Genomic DNA, 21,383 nt, shown 5'->3' on the forward strand with positions numbered 1-21,383 from the left:
CCCTTGTTACTGCATTTTACCCTGCTCACGATGCCTAGGAAGCCTTCTGAGAACCCCAAGATGCGTCGGCACCTCCCTCAGGCCACCAAGCTAGAAAGCATTGAGAGGAAGAAGAAAGGGGAGAGGAAAGTTGACATTGCCAAGGTCTAAGACATGAATGAAGCCAAAGTGATCATAATAAAAGACTTAAGACAAGATCCTGGCAGCCAAAGGCTATCACACGGCACTTCATACCAGGTTTGCCCAGGATACGATGGTAAATCAGAACGGTAACGTGGTAAAATTACCGACAATACCACGGGCATTTGGAATTCACCTGGATGATTCCTGCCGAGCATACGATGCAGAAAACAGTGTGACCAAAACCCAGGCGACTCGACAGAGAATGTATCGTACTACAGCATTGAACATTTAGCCTGACACTGAATACATATTAATATTTTAGAATAAATATCAATCGTTTTGAAACCCTTCTCATCGGCGTGCGTACCAGTTTATAAACAAAGTTGCTTCTCCTTATTCTCTACCGAGTCAGCGACAGCGATCACTTTCCACAGTCACGAGACGGGGCTCTGGCAACAGTGTGAGAAGCATGCACTTTGCCGAGTGCTAGGACAGGCAGAAGCAGGACATTCCATGGCTGTGGACAAAGATAGTGATTCTGAGTGTGATTTCGAAGGATGTGTGAGGGTGGTTTGATTTCGAAGGATTTATGAGGGAGGTTTGATTTCGAAGGATTTATGAGGGAGGTTGGGGAGGAGCAACAGCCATTACCCGCTGGTGACTCCAGCAGCCATCCTCCGGGGACCCAGTAGGACTAACTACAGCCTTGGATACCACCTTCCATTCCCAGCAAGCCCACCAACACTATCCTAAAAGGTTAGTTATCATTCATAGCACAGTACCATTTATTATAATTACAATAGTACCAATATATGTATAGGTATATGGTAGGTATTTAGGGTGACTTTTCCGAGGGTTGCTGACATAATTCATTTTTCCCCATAAGCTCTATTGTTAGTCCAACACGTTTTTGGTCCAACACGTGACCCATGCATGACAATATTATCGTGCTGGACGCGAGGGTACTGTATATATATATTTATATATATATATATATATATATATATATATATATGTATGTATGTATGTCTGTATATAGATATAGATATATATATATATATAAACATAGATATAGATATATATACTGTATATATATATATATATATATATATATATATATATATAGGAGTAGAGGAGTAGACTGTAGCACCAGTCGAACAGGGCAGTACTCTCGAGGTTGATGGCAAGCTGGTGATAGGGAGAGCTGGAGCTCCCGTTTCACCAGCCCTCAGGACTTGATCCTGACCATCTCCCTTTTCTGAACATTTTCAGTGCACTCATTTACACAGAGAGTAGGCCAGCATGCTCTCATAATACCTCTACCTTCAACTGTCTACACCACACTACATGCGCATAACATATCACACCTTCTATTCACATCTTTAGTAATGGCTGCTGCAATCTTACTACCGAATGAAGTGGTACCTCGGATTGCCACCACCGGCAGGGTAGGGCTGGAGGCACAGGGTCCTCCCGGTCGCCATCAAGCGACTGTGCCGGCAGCGACTGTTGCTATTTCCGGGAATGCTCAACGGCGAAGAGGTGACAGTGCGGCCTTATTCTTTACCAACATCCGCGGCCTTACCACAAATTTAAACTCAGTTCATTTTTTCCTTCAGTCCATATCCCCTTTGGCCCTTTTCCTCACAGAACCACAAATCTCACCGATATATCTCCATTTTGTTTTCCCGGTTACCATCTCCTTACAAACTTTCGTAACAAGGGCGGCACCTGTTGTTATATCAAATCCCAATATGCAGTTGACACTATTTTAAACTTCACTTCATCCAGTTTTGATTACTCATTATATAAATTAAATTGCCAAAACATTACCAAATATATCTGTGTAGTTTATCGTTCCCCCAGTGCTTCTTCGGAACCCAGTGTATTTGATTCCATATCCACTCAGTTGAGTAACCTTGACTTTGCCCTTGACAATAAAATTACCATTTTAGGTGATTTTAACATACACAATGTTGAATGGTTATTGCATTCTGCCCGGACTGACGACGCTGGTCTAGAGTGCGAGCTGTTTGCAGAATCGTTTAATCTCACCCAGTTGGTAAAGCAACCAACCAGAATACCTGATAATCCTGACCATAATGCCCATCTCTTGGATTTATTCTTGACAAATAATCCAGATCAATACAGGATAGAGGTACTGTCACCACTTGGATCCTCTGACCACAATCTCATCAAAGCCTCATTAGTTAACCCTCCTACACCTCCCCATTCTGAACCTGTCAGGGTGACCCGATGGCACTTTGACAGGGTAGACTGGGATGGATTTAGAAATTATCTTGCTGATGTTCCATGGCAGTCTTTCTTCTCTAGTGATCCCAATTCTACCCAGTCCCACATTTGCGACTGAATACTAGCTGGTATGGATTTATTCATACCAAGTCAACAATTCACTAAAAGATCAAACCCTCCAAAAGAGTTTGATGGCAATTGTGCCAGAGCAACAGCTCAAAAGTCATTAGCATATAACTCTTACTTAAAATCAAAAACATCTGAATCACTCTCCCAATTTAAAACTGCTAGAAATCATGCAAAAGCTGTATTAAATCTATCTAAATCAAACTTTCTTCAAAAGCAAGCATCAAAACTACTTAACAACCCTAATGACAATAGAATATTCTGGTCAACTCTTAATTCTTTCAATAATAACTTTAACAAGTCATCTTCCATTCCCCCACTAAAATCTTCAGATGGCAATATTACAAATGACCCACGTGGGAAAGCAGATATCTTTGCTAGTACCTTTGCCAGAAACTCTACCATAGATGATACCAGCCAGAATGTCTCAGTACTGGAACTTGATTCTCCCGAAATTGCCCCACTTAAAATACAGACAAGATACGTAAAATCCATCCTAGACAATTTACCTACCAACAAAGCTCCAGGCCCAGATGGAATTCCGCCAATTGTTTTGAAAAAGTGTTCCCCTGAACTTGCCTCTGTCCTAGCTAAATTATTCAGACTATGCATACGTACTTCTTTATTCCCAAATTCATGGAAAGAAGCCAATATCCACCCAGTTCCGAAGAAAGGAAGTTCGTCTGACCCCTCCAATTACAGACCAATAGCTGTCATATCTTCTCTTGGTAAGGTATTTGAAACTTTAATTAAAAAACATATTGTTAAACATCTTGAATCCAACAACTTAATTAGTGATAGACAATAAGGTTTTCGCCAAGAAAGATCCACCATTGACATACTCAATCTCTTAACTCATATCATCCATCAATCAATTGATCTTTTTGGAGAAACTCATGCAGTAGCTCTTGATATCTCTAAAGCTTTCGACAGAGTATGGCACCGTTCCCTGCTGTCCAAACTCCCTTGCTATGGACTAACGTCTTTTGTTTCTTTGATTTCTTCTTATCTTAGTGACAGGAAAATAAGAGTAAAAGTAGATGATGTATATTCGAATTTCCACTCAATTAACGCCGGCGTGCCGCAGGGATCAGTTCTAGCGCCAACCCTATTTCTGGTTCATATTAATGATCTCTTATCTGTCACTCACAATCCCATTCACTCATATGCAGATGACTCAACACTACATAGTTCATTCACACTCAGACATCCATTTACAAAGTCTAATATCTCTACCTCTCAACTCAGTACAGCCATCTCCATAAATCAAGATCTATCTACAATCAGTGAATGGGGACAAAACAACCTTGTCTCTTTTAATGCTAGTAAAACTAAATATATACAGTTTACTAATAGACAGATATTGCCAGATTCGTACATTACCTTCAGTGCTACTAATATTCCCATCTCCAAAAGTATTGAAATTCTTGGTGTCTCACTTAACAGTGCCCTCAGCTGGACCTCTCATGTCAGATCACTTGCTAAAACCACCTCAAAGAAACTTGGATTATTGTACAGAGTCCGTAACTTCTTCGCCGATGAGCAGCTAGCTATAATTTATAAGAGTCATGTGCGCTCTCAGCTTGAATATTGATCACCCTTGTGGAATGGTTGTGGAGAGGTTGCATTAAGACAACTAAACAAAATTCAGAATAAAGCCGTTAGAATCATTAACAACCCTGCCATTACATATAAACTACCTCCCCTGCAAGTAAGAAGGAATGTTGCCTCCCTTGCATTATTTTACAGATATTTTTTTGGCAAATGCTCGGACGAAGTTGCGTCCATGGTGCCACCTCTCCATGTCTTCCCTTGTGCTACACGGGCATCTGGTAGTGCTCATGACTGGAATGTCACTCAACCACATTGCAGAACTTCTGCCTATCAGAATTCTTTCATTCCCCGAACTGCATCTCTCTGGAACTCGCTTCCCCAGAGTTGTTTTCCTCCAAATTTCAACACACAACTGTTCAAGTCTAACTGTTACAGATATTTTATGAACAGAGGACACCAGTAATCTGGTGTATGGATTATTTTTTTTTACCCATTTGTTTTCCCTTCCTCCGTTCTGTTATTTATATATATATATATATATATATATATATATATATATAAGTATCTAATGTCTATCTATACATCTATTTGTCTACCTATATTGAGACGACATCATTCCTGAAGGGGTGGCAATGAACAAATCGGCTCCATGTCACCCTGCTCTCTACCCTCCCTCCCCCTCACAACTGACTGCATGGAATACAGACTTCTTTTTTTTTCTTATTCTTTCTTTTTTTAAGACAAGATGAACAGAGGAAGGAAAAATAAACTGGCAGAAATATACAGAAGCCAGGAAAAATACGGAGCTACATCTAGAACATGTAACAGACAAGAATTTGCCCCAGGCTGTAGAAGCCAAGACTCACTTGTATTTTCCCTGACAGTTGTATGCTTGACAAAGGACACATCTCCACCACCCTCCACCAGACACCTGAAGGCGCCTGTGTATCCGTAGAAGGTCTCAATTGGCTTCCGTTCACACTTCCCCTCCACCGATCCTCCGGTATATGGAGGGCCATCTGCACCAATCACTGCAGGGTAAAAAGTAGAATTGTGAGCATGACTGACATGGAAAGCACCCAAGCATTCCCTTATCATATTTATAATCCAGATCCCAATTTCAGTTCTTAAGTGTGAAGAAGAGGCTAGAGTGTGTGTATTTACCTATTTGTATTTACCTATTTGTAGTATACAGGAATTGAGCAATGCTCGTGTTGTCCTGTCTCCATATCCACATTTATCAAGTCTACCTTTACACACATGAATGTTTTTCTCATGCACCACCTCTTTGTCTAAGTCGTTCCAAATATTTAAGAATATACCTAATTGTGATATACACGGAATGTATTATGCTCGTGGGTTTCCGTCGCTGTTTCTCAATAAGTCGAATTAAACTTTAAACTCGTTTAAGTTTCTAAACTGGACGATCTCTTTGTCCAGGCTATTCCATAAGTCTATACTTCTGTAAGGAAAGCTATATTTCTTGATATCCTTCAAGTAGCTTGACTTTTTCAATTTCATTCCTTGTCCTCTTGTTGCTCTCTTATCCCATACAAACAGATCTTCTTTGTCAATTTTATCTACTCCCACCATGGTCCTGAACACCGCAATCATGTCTCCCCTCTTTCTCCTTTCCTCTAAAGAAGGCAAATCCAGTTTTTCCAGCCTCTCTCTGTATGACAGGTCTGTCAGACTGGGGACCATCTTGGTTGCTGTTCTTTGTATTCTCTCAATCTTGTTTATATCTTTCTTTTTGTGTGGGGACCACACTACCGCTGCATATTCTAACTTGGGGCGGATCATGGCCACTATCAGTTTTTTCATCATTTCCTCATCCATATAATGAAATGCTACTCTTATGTTAGTCAAGAGTATATAAGTCTCTCCAACTATCTTGTTAATGTGCTTTTCTGGTGACAAACTATCTTGGACCAGCACTCCCAAATCTTTCTCTTCTCTCCTATTTGTGATTAATTCATTACCCAAAAAATAATTCAGTGATGGTCTCCTGGTACTTTTACCCATTTCCAATATTTTACATTTCTTTACATTAAATTTCATTTCCCACGTCCGGCTCCAATTGTGAATCCTATCCAAATCCTCCTGCAGTATTTTACAATCCTCCTCAACCTCTATCTTCCTCAAGATCTTTACATCATCAGCAAACAGACTTGCATAACTGTTCACTCCATCTACCATATCATTTACGTAAATCAGGAACATTACTGGCGCCAACACTGAGCCTTGAGGGACTCCACTTGTTACTTCCCTCCATCCAGACATCTTTTCCTTTATTACTGTCCTCATTTGTCTGTCTCTCAAAAAGTCTCTCATCCATTCCAGAAGTTTCCCCTTTAGTCCTCCTATATATTCTAGTTTCCACATTAGTCTCTTATGAGGTACCTTGTCAAAGGCCTTCTCTAAGTCTAAGTACACACAATCCACCCAACCATCTCTCTCCTGTACCACATCAATCGCTCTTGAGTAAAAGCTCAACAAGTTAGAAACACATGACCTTCCACTTCTGAATCCAAACTGACATTCAGCCAAAATATTCATCTCTTCCAGATATTTTATCCATCTGTCTTTCAGGATTCTCTCACACAATTTTGTGACCATGCTGGTTAGAGACACTGGTCTATAATTCAGGGGTTCTTCCCTGTTTCCTCCCTTGTAAATTGGTACCACATTTGCCCTCTTCCATTCTTTTGGCACTTTCCCCTCTTCCAGTGAGCATACAATTAAGCTGTGAATTTTATCCGCCAGTTGTTCTCTGCATTCCTTCAGTACCCAATTAGAAATTCCATCAGGTCCTGGGGCTTTACAGGAATGAGTCAAGCTCGTACTGTCCCGTATCTTAAACCATATTTATCGTACACATCCTTAAATTTGTGAGTTGTTTTGGCACACACTATTCCATTCAGTAGTGCATTCCATTGATCAATTGCTCTGTTTGGGAAACTGAATTTCCTTACGTCTTTATCACCTCTCTTCTTATGCAGTTTTTTGCAGTATCCTCTTCCTGATGCTTCTCCATATGTTAAGTAATCATTTATGTCTATTTTCTCCTTCCCTGATATGCACTTATATAGCATTATCATGTCACCCATTTTCCTTCTCTCCTGTAGTGTTGGTAGATTCAGTTTATTTAGTCTTTCTTCGTAGCTTAGGTCCCTTAAGCTTGGTATCCATCTTGTAGCGGCCCTTTGAACTTTTTCAATCTTGTCTACTGTATGTGTTTTTTGAGATGAGGACTCCAGACTACTGATGCATATTCCAGGGTTGGTCTATTGAATGATGTTATTATCCTTCTTAGCATGTCTTCATTTATGTATGTGAATGCTATTCTCATATTTGCAAGCAGTGTATACATGTTCCGTACCTTCTCGCTGATGTGGTCAGCCGGAGATAGTCTGTTATTGATAATCACACCTAGGTCCTTCTCTCTTTCTGATGTGTATAGGGTTTTATTTCCTAACTTATAATCCCAATCAGGTCTTTTTCCACTTTTACCAAACTTGATTACATGACACTTGTCCACATTGAATTCCATTTGCCATGTATTACTCCATTCATGAAGTTTATTTAATTCTTCTTGTAGCTCTTTACAAGAGTCTGTGTTAGTAATTCTCCTTTGTATTTTTGCATCACCTGCAAACATATTCAGATAGCTCTCATTTCCAGTGCTACTGTTCATATCATTTATATACACTAAAAACATGATTGGTGCCAGCACTGAACCCTGTGGTACTCCACTAGTCACTTCTTTCTATGATGAGTAGTTTCCTCTTAATACTGTTCTCATTTCTCTTTTTATGAGAAAATCTTGCATCCAACAAAACAGTTTGCCTCGAATTCCTCCTTGATGGTACTGTTTCCATAAATGTCTTTCGTGTGGTAGTGTCAAAAGTTTTCTTGAAATCTAAATAGATACTGTCCACCCATCCTTCTCTTTCCTGTGATGTGTTTGTTACTCTGTAATAGTAGCTCAACAGATTAGTAACACATGATTTTCCTTTTCTGAAACCAAACAGTCTTTCTGTTATCATACTGTGTTCTTCTAGATGATTTACCCAAGCTTTTCTTATAGGCTTTTGTAATACCTTGCTTACAACACTGGTCAGTGATACTGGTCGGTAGTTGAGTGGATTTTGTCTATTTCCTTTCTTGAATAAGGGGACAATATTTGCTTTTTTCCAAATATCAGGTAGTTTACCTTGACTCAAGGATTTCTTGAAAATTAAAAATAATGGTTTACTTAACTCCTTTGCACATTCTCGTAGTACCCAACATGAAATTTCATCAGGGCCACTTGCTTTTCCTCTGTCTAATTTACTTAACTCCTCCTGTATTACTTTTTCTGCTATTTGTATATCTGGTAGTATGTGTGGACATGCATGTTCCACATAGTCCCTCTCAAAATTTTTTTCTTCTGTAAAAACTAATTGGAAATTCTTATTTAGTGCTTCACAAATATCTTTCTCTTGTGTATAAGTGATTCCCTCATCCGTAATGGATTGTATTATATCTTTTACTTTGGTTTTGCTTCTGATGTAGCTGTAAAACAGCTTTGGTTGATCACTACTTTTAATTATTATATCCTCCTCAAACTGTTTTTGGGCTTTCCTCCTTATTCTTCTATAATCATTTCTTGCCTGTTTGTAATTATTATACGCCCTTTCACTGTTGTGTCTTCGGTATATATTCCACAACAAATCACTTCTTTCTTTTGATTTTTTACATTCTGTATTGAACCATTTCTGTATTTTCTTATCTGCTTCTTTGTGCTGTGGGATGTACTTCTGGACTCCTATTTCATAAAATTCACAGAATTTTTTATATACAGCATTTAAATCTTGTCCTCTAAGCTCATTTTCCCAATCAACTTCTAAGAAATACTTCTTTAGATCTTGATAATTTCCCTTTTTATAGTTTAGGCTCTTTTTGTAACTTTCATTGCTGTTAACTATGTCATATGCTATCCTGAAGTTGTATTTTAGTACTGCATGATCACTTTTCCCGAGTGGAGGGTGATATATTAAACTGTGAATATCATTTTCTTGCCTAGTAAATATTAGATCTAGCACTGAAGGTACATCGAGTCCTCTTTTTCTAGTGGTTCCCCTCACATGTTGCATTAGGATAAACTCTTGCACGAGATCCAGGAGCTTTTGGTCCCAGCAGCTTTCTTGGCTAATTATATCTAGAGTATTCCAATTAATATTTGTATTAAAATCTCCAGTTAGTATAATTCTTTCCGATTTCTCTTCCATTTAATGTAGTAATGTGTGTGTGTGTGTGTGTGTGTGTGTGTGTGTGTGTGTGTGTGTGTACCTCTCTGTCCCTCTATCTATCTATCTGTAGAGTATATCAATAAGCAGAATATATATATACATACATATATATATATATATATATATATATATATATATATATATATATATTGTATGTATAAATTTAGAAGTAACCAATGTTACCGATTTTCATTATACAGTAATCCCTCTACTATCCGACAAAACTGAGCTAAAGGCAAGTCCGAAAAGTGGTTCCATCCGGATACTGGGCCCCTGCCTGCTGGACTGATACTTATGACCCTAACCCAGCCTAACTTTGAAAGCCACCTAAATAACTCCCTACCAGATATGCATAGCACTTATTTAAACCTATTTAAGACACACCAATAATGGCCATCAAGCATGAAATAAATGAAAAGGAACCAGTGAATGAGGAATCAGAAGTACGGAAAATACTTAGCAGTGTACAGCCTACTTACAGCACATCTGTGGCCACCTCCTCTAAAGCTCTGGTAGTTGTGAAAATGCTCTTGAAGCATGTACAGTAATCCAGTGTTGTGCTACACTTAATTCTTTGCACTGAGAGTTACAATTGTTTAACACTATATATTGTGTTCTAAATTACACCACGCCAGTTTCAAATGCCACTTTGCACTCCACACTTAATCCTTTGCACTCTAAATTCTAATTTCTTAACACTGCACAACACTGTAAATTCCCATGTGGTCTAGTGGCAAGGTATTGCAGTTTATTCACTGTTTATTCACAAAAAGGAGCACGTGTGGCATCCATTGTGATAAACATCCACCCTCGACAATGGTTAGGCAGTAACTGGGGACAAGGTTGCCAGATCTGAGCTCGGCCACATTACCACACTCCTCAATTTTCGTTACCAAATTTAACTTTTCATTTCCAAATTCGTAAAGCTAGCATTTATTCTTCACTAATTATACTGTATATACAAGAGGAAATAAATGTAATACTCTCCTTATAATTAACAGCATGTTGATTATTTTCACGCTATGTAGGCTAGCGGATTGATCAGAGAGAGAAGACAATCCACCATCTCCATCCTGTGTATCCTCATACATGTGAAAAATCCATTTGGTAATGCATTATTCTGATTCATTACCAAACGAACTTTTCATTACCAAATTGGCCCACATTTGGTAATGAAAAATACCAAACGGCAACCCTGACGTTGGAGGGGGGAGGGGGAAGGAAGGAAGGGGTGAAGGGGCTGTGGTGTAAACAACTGTTCAGCGCCGCGCAGCAATTTCAATTTATGGGTGGGAAAAAAAATGGATTTTGGGGGTGATTTTTTCGTTTTTTGGCCATTTTTCAGTTCCGAAGGTCCAGGCCCACTATGTCCAGTAAGTGGGGTGTCTGGAAAGTGGTCATCCAGATAGTACGGGGATTAATGTATTACATCACTGAACTATTCTAACTAAGAGTTACCTTTTAAGCCTAGTTTGAGTTGGGGGAGCAAATTTTGACAGGGTTGCCATTTGGTATTTTTCATTACCAAATGTGGGCCAATTTGGTAATGAAAAGTTCGTTTAGTAATGAATCAGAATAATGCATTACCAAATGGATTTTTCACATGTATGAGGATACACAGGATGGAGATGGTGGATTGTCTTTTCTCTCTGATCAATCTGCTAGCCTACATTGCGTGAAAATAATCAACATGCTGTTAATTATAAGGAGAGTGATTACATCCAATCTCGCTGTACATTCACTGACTTCACCTCTCTCAAAGACCATCACTTTACTCTTCCCTACATTCACCTTAGATTCCGTTTTTTACACACTCTCCCAAACTCATACACCAAGCCTAGCAGCTCCCCTTCGTCTTCACTCAACAACACAGTATCATCTGCAAACAATAGTACCGGGAGTTTCCAAACATTACCCTCTCTCACCAGGGCCACTCCAACAACACACTCTCCCAAACTCATCCACCATGCCTTCCAGCTCTCCTTCGTCTTCACTCAACAACACAGTATCATCTGCAAACAATAGTACCGGGAGTTTCCAAACACTACCCTCTCTCACCAGGGCCACTCCAACATCCACCACCCCTACCTTGTACCTCTTATTACCCCACCCATGTACAGACTGAACACCATGGAGACATGACACACCCCTGTTTCAACCCAACTTTCAAAGAGAAAAATTCACTTAGTTCACCATCCACATGCACTGCAGCCTTAGCAACATCATACATACTCTTCACAGCATTGAACAACTTCCCATCTACTCCATATATTCTTAATACTTTGCACAATCCATGTCTATCCACCCTGTCATATGCTTTCTCCAAATCCATGCAAGCCGCATACAGCTTCTTTCCCTTCTCTAAAAACTTTTCCACTAAAGATCTAAGAATGAATATCTGATCTACACAACCTCTTCCCTTCCTAAAGCCTCCCTGTTCTTCTCCAACTAATTCCTCTGTTATCTCTCTAACTCTGTCAATAAGTATCCTACCATACGCTTCTCCTATTATACCAAGAAGACAGATGCCCCTATGATAACCACACACTTCTTTTTCCCTTTTCCTTTGTACAAGGGAATAATTATACCTGACTTCCAATCCTCCGGGACTCTACCTTCCTTCCAGGCCAATCTGCACATTTTCCACATCCATTTTACTACTATCTCTTTCCCATACTTCAGCATTTCACCACACACATGACTACCCTACCATATACACACACAACAACTGCCAGAATCTTCTCTCCCATCAAGGAGGTAGACCACAGGGTGCTATTTGATTGGCTAAGTGCCATCACATATGCTCTGTACCTTGACTGTCTGTATATCTGCCATACCCCATCACCTGATTTGCCAATGAGGTATAAATACTGGCTACTGCCAACCTTCATTCCAACCTGAACATTTTTTTCATTCATTCATTCATTCATCATCCAATCCGACATTGCCCCATGAGAAGCGAAGGAGCCCAGGGCTAGGCAAGTTGGTCCTGACATTTAAGATGAGAGTGACCAGCCACACTCATCCCTGAGTGGCATTACGTGAGCAATAAACTCCAGCCACCTCTTGGATATAAACCTTCACTGGCTCAGTCTGACTGGAGCACAGTAATTACCCACTAAACTACCAGGCACCAAAATTGGGTTATATGGTTGCCATCTAGCATAGTAAATGGTTTCCTGGTGTACTGTACAGGAAACCATTTGGCTTGTCACTCAGTGTAGAGTCACCCACAAGCAGAAGGAAGAGGAAAGAATGAAGGAAAAAAAGACAGAAGACGGAGCGTAAAGTCACCTATAGGCAGAAGGATGAAGAAAGACTGAAGAAAAGAAAGACAGAAGAGGATGGAAGGAAAGAAGGATGGAGGAGAGGAAAGGCAGACACCCAAGAGCAGCACTACATCCAGTGAATGGATGGTGAGTGCCCCGACCTACCCACAAGCAATATCTCCTGAAGATGGTATACTGATGACCGAAATATGTCTCTGAGAAATCAGAATGGAAACTTACTCAATATTCTACACAAAGAACCTTACATCCTTATCAGATGCATTGAGAAAACCACGTATAAATTGAACAATGTTCTCGCTGCTGTAGACTTCAATAAAACATGCATTCTAAATGGCCTCCTTCCAATGTGTGTGTGTGTGTGTGTGTGTGTGTGTGTGTGTGTGTGTGTGTGTGTGTGTGTGTGTGTGTGTGTGTGTGTGTACCTCTCTGTCCATCTAAGTATCTATCTATCTGTAGAGTATATTAATAAGCAGAATATATATATAGGCGCTCACCATCCACTCAATCGATGCAGTGCTGCTCTCGGGTGTCTGCCCTTTCCTCTCCATCCTTCATTCCTTCCTTTCTCTTCTGTCTTTCTTTCCTTCATTCTTTCCTTGTCCTTCTGCCTACTGGTGACTTTACACTCCCTCTTCTGTCTTTCTTTCCTTCATTCTTTCCTCTTCCTTCAGCCTGTGGATGACTCTACACTGAGTGACAAGCCAAATGGTTTCCTGTACACCAGGAAAGCATTTACTATGCTGGGTGGTAACCATATAACCAGATTTTGCCGCCTTGTGGTTTTAGTGGGTAATTATTGCACTCCAATCAGATTGAGCCGGTGAAGGTTTATATCCAAGGGATGGTTGGGGTTGATTGCTCATGTAATACCACTCAGGGATGAGTGAGGCTGATCACTCTCATCTTAAATGTTGGGACCAATTGCCTAGCCCCGGGCTCCTACACTCCTCATGGGGCAGTGTAGGATTGGATGATGGATGGATGGGTATTGGGTATATATATATATATATATATATATATATATATGTATAAATTTAGAAGTAACCAATGTTACCGATTTTCATTATACAATAATCCCTCTACTATCCGACATAATAGAGCTAAAGGCATGTCCGAAAAGTGGTTCCGTCCGGATACTGGGCCCCTGCCTGCTGGACTGATACTTATGACCCTAACCCAGCCTAACTTTCAAAGCCACATAAATAACTCCCTACCAGATATGCATAGCACTTATATAAACCTATTTAAGACCCTGTTCACATCAATAATGGCCATCAAGCATGAAATAAATGAAAAGGAACCAGTGAATGAGGAATTAGAAGTACGGAAAATTTTTAGCAGTGTACAGCCTACTTTCAGCACATCTGTGGCCACCTCCTCTAAGGCTCTGGTAGTTGTTGAAATGCTCTTGAAGCATGTACAGTAATCCAGTGTTGTGCTACACTTAATTCTTTGCACTGTGAGTTACAATTGTTTAACACTATATATTCTGTTCTTAATTGCACCACATTAGTTTCAACAGCCACTTTGCACTCCACATTTAATCCTTTGCACTCTAAATTCTAATTTCTTAACACTGCACAACACTGTAAATTCCCATGTGGTCTAGTGGCAAGGTATTGCAGTTTATTCACTGTTTATTCACAAAAAGGAGCACATGTGATATCCATAGTGATAAACATCCACCCTCGACGATGGTTAGGCAGTAACTGGGGACAAGGTTGCCAGATCTGAGCTCAGCCACATTACCAAACTTCTCAGTTTTCATTACCAAAGTTAACTTTTCATTACCAAATTCGTAAAGTTAAAATTTATTCTTCACTAATTATACTGAATATACAAGAGGAAATAAATGTAATCACTCTCCTTATAATTAACGGGATATTGATTATTTTCACGCTATGTAGTCTAGCTGATTGATCAGAGAGAAAAGACAATCCACCATCTCCATCCTGTGTATCCTCATACATGTGAAAAATCCATTTGGTAATGCATTATTCTGATTCGTTACCAAACGAACTTTTCATTACCAAATTGGCCCACCTCTGGTAATGAAAAATACCAAATGGCAACCCTGTCAAAATTTGCTCCCCCAACTCAAACTAGGCTTAAAAGGTAACTCTTAGTTAGAATAGTTCAGTGATGTAATACAGTAATCCCTGTACTATCCGGATGCCCACTTTCCAGACACCCCACTTACTGGACATAGTGGGCCTGGACCTTCGGAACTGAAAAATGGCCAAAAAACGAAAAAATCACCCCCAAAATCCATTTTTTTTCCCACCCATAATTTGAAATTGCTGCGCGGCGCTGAACAGTTGTTTACACCACAGCCCCTTCACCCCTTCCTTCCTTCCCCCTCCCCCCTCCAATGTCAGGGTTGCCGTTTGGTATTTTTCATTACCAAATGTGGGCCAATTTGGTAATGAAAAGTTCGTTTGGTAATGAATCAGAATAATGCATTACCAAATGGATTTTTCACATGTATGAGGATACACAGGATGGAGATGGTGGATTGTCTTCTCTCTCTGATCAATCCGCTAGCCTACATAGCGTGAAAATAATCAACATGCTGTTAATTATAAGGAGAGTATTACATTTATTTCCTCTTGTATATACAGTATAATTAGTGAAGAATCAATGCTAGCTTTACGAATTTGGAAATGAAAAGTTAAATTTGGTAACAAAAATTGAGGAGTGTGGTAATGTGGCCGAGCTCAGATCTGGCAACCTTGTCCCCAGTTACTGCCTAACCATCGTCAAGGGTGGATGTTTATCACAACGGATGCCACACGTGCTCCTTTTTGTGAATAAACAGTGAATAAACTGCAATACCTTGCCACTAGATCACATGGGAATTTACAGTGTTGTGCAGTGTTAAGAAATCAGAATTTAGAGTGCAAAGGATTAAGTGTGGAGTGCAAAGTGGCGTTTGAAACTGGGGTGGTGCAATTTAGAACAGAATATATAGTGTTAAACAATTGTAACTCACAGTGCAAAGAATTAAATGTAGCACAACACTGGAATACTGTAAGTGCTTCAAGATTATTTCCACAACTACCAGAGCCTTAGAGGAGGTGGCCACAGATGTGCTGAAAGTAGGCTGTACACTGCTAAGTATTTTCCGTACTTCTAATTCCTCATTCGCTGGTTCCTTTTCATTTATTTCATGCTAGATGGCCATTATTGGTGTGAACAGGGTCTTAAATAGGTTTAAATACGTGCTATGCATGTCCGGTAGGGAGTTATTTATGTGGCTTTCAAAGTTAGGCTGGGTTAGGGTCATAAGTATCAGTCCAGCAGGCAGGGGCCCAGTATCCGGACAGAACCACTTTTCGGACATGCTTTTAGCTCTATTTTGTCGGATAGTAGAGGGATTACTAATGAAAATCAGTAACATTGGTTACTTCTAAATTTATACATACATATATATATATATATATATATATATATATATATATATATATATATATATATATTCTGCTTATTGATATACTCTACAGATAGATAGATAGAAGGACAGAGAGGTACACACACACACACACACACACATTACTACATAAAATGGAAGAGAAATCGGAAAGAATTATACTAACTGGAGACTTTAATACAAATATAAATTGGAATACTCTAAAAATAATTAGCCAAGAAAGCTGCTGGGACCAAAAGCTCCTGGATCTCGTGCAAGAGTTTATCCTAAAGCAACATGTGAGGGGAACCACCAGAAAAAGAGGACTTGATGTACCTTCAGTGCTAGATCTAATATTTGCTAGGCAAGAAAATGATATTGACAGCTTAATACTGTATATCACCCTCCACTCGGGAAAAGCGATCATGCAGTACTAAAATACAACTTCAGGATAGCATATGACATAGTTAACGGCAATGAAAGTTACAAAAAGAGCCTAAACTATAAAAGGGGAAATTATCAAGATCTAAAGAAGTATTTCTTAGAAGTTGATTGGGAAAATGAGCTTAGAGGACAAGATTTAAATGATGTATATAAAAAATTCTGTGAATTTTATGAAATAGGAGTCCAGAAGTACATCCCACAGCACAAAGAAGCAGATAAGAAAATACAGAAACGGTTCAATATAGAATGTAAAAAATCAAAAGAAAGAAGAGATTTGTTGTGGAATAGATACAGAAGACACAATAGTGAAAGGGCGTATAATAATTACAAACAGGTAAGAAACGATTATACAAGAATAAGGAGGAAAGCCCAAAAGCAGTTTGAGGAGGATATAATAAATAAAAGTAGTGATCAACCAAAGCTGTTTTACAGCTACATCAGAAGCAAAACCAAAGTAAAACATATAATACAATCCATTAAGGACGAGGGAATCACTTATGCACAAGAGAAAGATATTTGTGAAGCACTATATAAGAATTTCCAATTAGTTTTTACAGAAGAAAAAAATTTTGAGAGGGACTATGTGGAACATGCATGTCCACACATACTACCAGATATACAAATAGCAGAAAAAGTAATACAGGAGGAGTTAAGTAAATTAGACAGAGGAAAAGCAAGTGGCCCTGATGAAATTTCATGTTGGGTACTACGAGAATGTGCAAACGAGTTAAGTAAACTATTATTTTTAATTTTCAAGAAATCCTTGAGTCAAGGTAAACTACCTGATATTTGGAAAAAAGCAAATATTGTCCCCTTATTCAAGAAAGGAAATAGACAAAATCCACTCAACTACCGACCAGTATCACTGACCAGTGTTGTAAGCAAGGTATTACAAAAGCTTATAAGAAAAGCTTGGGTAAATCATCTAGAAGAACACAGTATGATAACAGAAAGACAGTTTGGTTTCAGAAAAGGAAAATCATGTGTTACTAATCTGTTGAGCTACAATTACAGAGTAACAAACACATTACAGGAAAAAGAAGGATGGGTGGACAGTATCTATTTAGATTTCAAGAAAGCTTTTGACACAGTACCACACCAAAGACCTTTATGGAAACAGTACCATCAAGGAGGAATTCGAGGCAAACTGTTTTGTTGGATGCAAGATTTTCTCATAAAAAGAGAAATGAGAACAGTACTAAAAGGAAACTACTCATCATGGAAAGAAGTGACTAGTGGAGTACCACAGGGTTCAGTGCTGGCACCAATCATGTTTTTAGTGTATATAAATGATATGAACAGTAACACTGGAAATGAGAGCTATCTGAATATGTTTGCAGATGATGCAAAAATACAAAGGAGAATTACTAACACAGACTCTTGTAAAGAGCTACAAGAAGAATTAAATAACCTTCATGAATGGAGTAATACATGGCAAATGGAATTCAATGTGGACAAGTGTCATGTAATCAAGTTTGGTAAAAGTGGAAAAAGACCTGAGTGGGATTATAAGTTAGGAAATAAAACCCTATACACATCAGAAAGAGAGAAGGACCTAGGTGTGATTATCAATAACAGACTATCTCCGGCTGACCACATCAGCGAGAAGGTACGGAACATGTATACACTGCTTGCAAATATGAGAATACCATTCACATACATAAATGAAGACATGCTAAGAAGGATAATAACATCATTCATTAGACCAACCCTGGAATATGCATCAGTAGTCTGGAGTCCTCATCTCAAAAAACACATAGACAACACTGAAAAAGTTCAAAGGGCCGCTACAAGATGGATACCAAGCTTAAGGGACCTAAGCTACGAAGAAAGACTAAATAAACTGAATCTACCAACACTACAGGAGAGAAGGAAAAGGGGTGATATGATAATGCTATATAAATGCATATCAGGGAAGGAGAAAATAGACATAAACGATTACTTAACATATGGAAAAGCATCAGGAAGAGGACACTGCAAAAAACTGCATAAGAAGAGAGGTGATAAAGACGTATGGAAATTCAGTTTCCCAAACAGAGCAATTGATCAATGCAATGCACTACCGAATGAAATAGTGTGTGCCAAAACAACTCACAAATTTAGGGATATGTACGATAAACATGGTTTAAGATACGGGACAGTACGAGCTTGACTCATTCCTGTAAAGATACAATTAGGTAAGAACTAATTGGAAATTCTTATATAGTGCTTCACAAATATCTTTCTCTTGTGCATAAGTGATTCCCTCGTCTGTAATGGATTGTATTATATGTTTGTCACCAGAAAAGCACATTAACAAGATAGTTGGAGAGACTTATAAGCTCTTGACTAACATAAGAGTAGCATTTCATTATATGGATGAGGAAATGATGAAAAAATTGATAGTGGCCATGATCCGCCCCAGGTTAGAATATGCAGCGGTAGTGTGGTCCCCACACAAAAAGAAAGATATAAACAAGATTGAGAGAATACAAAGAACAGCAACCAAGATGGTCCCCAGTCTGACAGACCTGTCATACAGAGAGAGGCTGGAAAAACTGGATTTGCCTTCTTTAGAGGAAAGGAGAAAGAGGGGAGACATGATTGCGGTGTTCAGGACCATGGTGGGAGTAGATAAAATTGACAAAGAAGATCTGTTTGTATGGGATAAGAGAGCAACAAGAGGACATGGAATGAAATTGAAAAAGTCAAGCTGCTTGAAGGATATCAAGAAATATAGCTTTCCTTACAGAAGTATAGACTTATGGAATAGCCTGGACAAAGAGATCGTCCAGTCTAAAAACTTAAAAGAGTTTAAAGTTAAATTCGACTTATTGAGAAACAGCGACGGAAACCCACAAGCATAGTACATTCCGTGTATATCACAATTAGGTATATTCTTAAATATTTGGAACGACTTAGACAAAGAGGTGGTGCATGAGAAAAACATTCATGTGTGTAAAGGTAGACTTGATAAATGTGGATATGGAGACAGGACAACACGAGCATTGCTCAATTCCTGTATACTACAAATAGGTAAATACAAATAGGTAAATACACACACACACACACACACACACACAGGGATTCAATCAAGGCGGACGTGCGACATCAGCGCTCCGTACCGAACCAACACAGCCAGTGGCATTACCTAAATTAGTGTCTTTGTAAGAGTCAAGCTCTGTACCAGGTTAGACTAAATGATATTTCATTATTAAAAGGAAAAAAATAATAAGTTTAAACAAGACTTGTTCAAATAGGAAAGAAAACCAAGACGAGAGAATACGCTGAGTCATCTGAGGTTTGTTTAGACTACAACAACACAAGGATTGTAAGTACATGCTCTGCACTTTTAGTATTGCAAAATGGATACATACTTTAGTAAAGCAAATTTGGAAAAGAAAAAGGATAAAGGTAAAAAGCAAAATGATGATTTCTCCCAAGAACTTGTTGAAGTGGAGACTCACAATAGACTGGTTGAACGTGTACACAAACTAGAAATGGCTTTCAAAAATGAAATTGATGAAATAAAGAAGCAGATGCACTTGCAAAAGGAAGAAATAGAAAAACTAGGAAGGGAGGCCAATAAGAAAGACACAACCATCAGCGAACTAACAGTGGAACTGAGTACACTTAGGAAGAAAATGAGTGAAATGGCAAGTACAGTACAGTAGTCAATCACGAGAGTGTTATGGAAGAGTTCAAAAATGACACAGAGACAATTAGGCAAGTAAGTAGTCTTATAGACCAGAGCAGTGATATTGAGGAGAAGACAACACAGGTGAATGAGGCTGTGCAAAGCTACAAAAATGATGTGGAAACCACGTATGCTGAAATGGTGAAAGTAAAGAAAGACTTAGAAACAAGGCTGGAGGAAAAAAGCATTAAAAAGGAGGTGAAAAGAATAATCCAAAACAATCCAAAGTTAGTCAGAGATTCAGTAGATATAAACAAATCTATAGTAATCACTGGTATAGAAGAGGAAGAAGTAAAAAACAAGATCAATAGAGACAAAAAGGAGATGGCAAATGTAATGAGCTTACTGAAAGAAGTATCAGAGGAAATCTGTAGTAACGACATAGAGGAACACAAAAGGTTAGGGAAATACGAGAAAAGCAAGACAAGACCTCTAAAGGTGACTTTCCAGAGTGTAAACACTGTGGAAGAGATACTAAAAAATGCAAAGAATCTTATGGAAAAAGAGGAGTTCAAAAATGTATGGATAAAAAGATGCCTAACACAAGAGGAACTGGAATTACTGAAAGAGAAAAGGGAGGAAGCAAAAACAAAAAATGAGGGAAGATCAGAAGAGGAGAAGAAGAAATTTTTTTACAAAGTAATAGGATTGCAGGTACGAAAGTCGTACACAAACAGGATGGAATAAAAAGGAGGAAGGTAGTAGAACCAAGTCATGACAAGTATATAAACAAGATGATAAAGTTGATGTACTCAAATGTGGATGGAATGGTATCTAAATTACTAGAGATGAATGATTATTTCAGAGAAAATGAACCACAAATAATATGCCTAACTGAAACAAAATTAACACCAAGGATATCCAATGACATACTAAACTTAGAGGAATACAATATATGGAGAAGAGACAGAAGTTTAAAAAAAGGAGGAGGAATTATAATATTAACTAAGAAAAATCTAAAAGTCAATGAAATAAAACTAGATATACCATCACAAGTAGAACTGATTGCAGTAGAGATCAACACATCTGAAGGCAAAGTAATTGTAGCCAATTTGTACATGCCACCCAGATCAAACACATGGGAAAGAGATGAATATGAGGACATGGCAGAGAGTATAATTCAGAGTTTAAGATCATTACTACATAAAATGGAAGAGAAATCAGAAAGAATTATACTAACTGGGGACTTCAATACTAATATAAATTGGAATACT

At 38.7% G+C, this 21,383-nt stretch overlaps 1 protein-coding gene across 1 annotated transcript in view; it reads right to left on the reverse strand.

The window, feature by feature from the left end:
* Positions 1 to 21,383, reverse strand: part of LOC145407194 (transferrin-like) — a 320,468-nt gene that overhangs the window by 99,787 nt on the left and 199,298 nt on the right. Inside the window, exon 12 of the mRNA XM_080278231.1 lies at positions 4,923 to 5,087. Coding sequence (XP_080134357.1) covers positions 4,923 to 5,087 — 165 coding nt within the window. The remainder of the gene's footprint in view (positions 1 to 4,922; positions 5,088 to 21,383) is intronic.

The sequence above is a fragment of the Coenobita brevimanus genome, chromosome 72 (assembly GCF_032717465.1).
Source record: "Coenobita brevimanus isolate Jiangsu-jjx chromosome 72, ASM3271746v2, whole genome shotgun sequence".
NCBI lineage: Eukaryota > Metazoa > Arthropoda > Malacostraca > Decapoda > Coenobitidae > Coenobita > Coenobita brevimanus.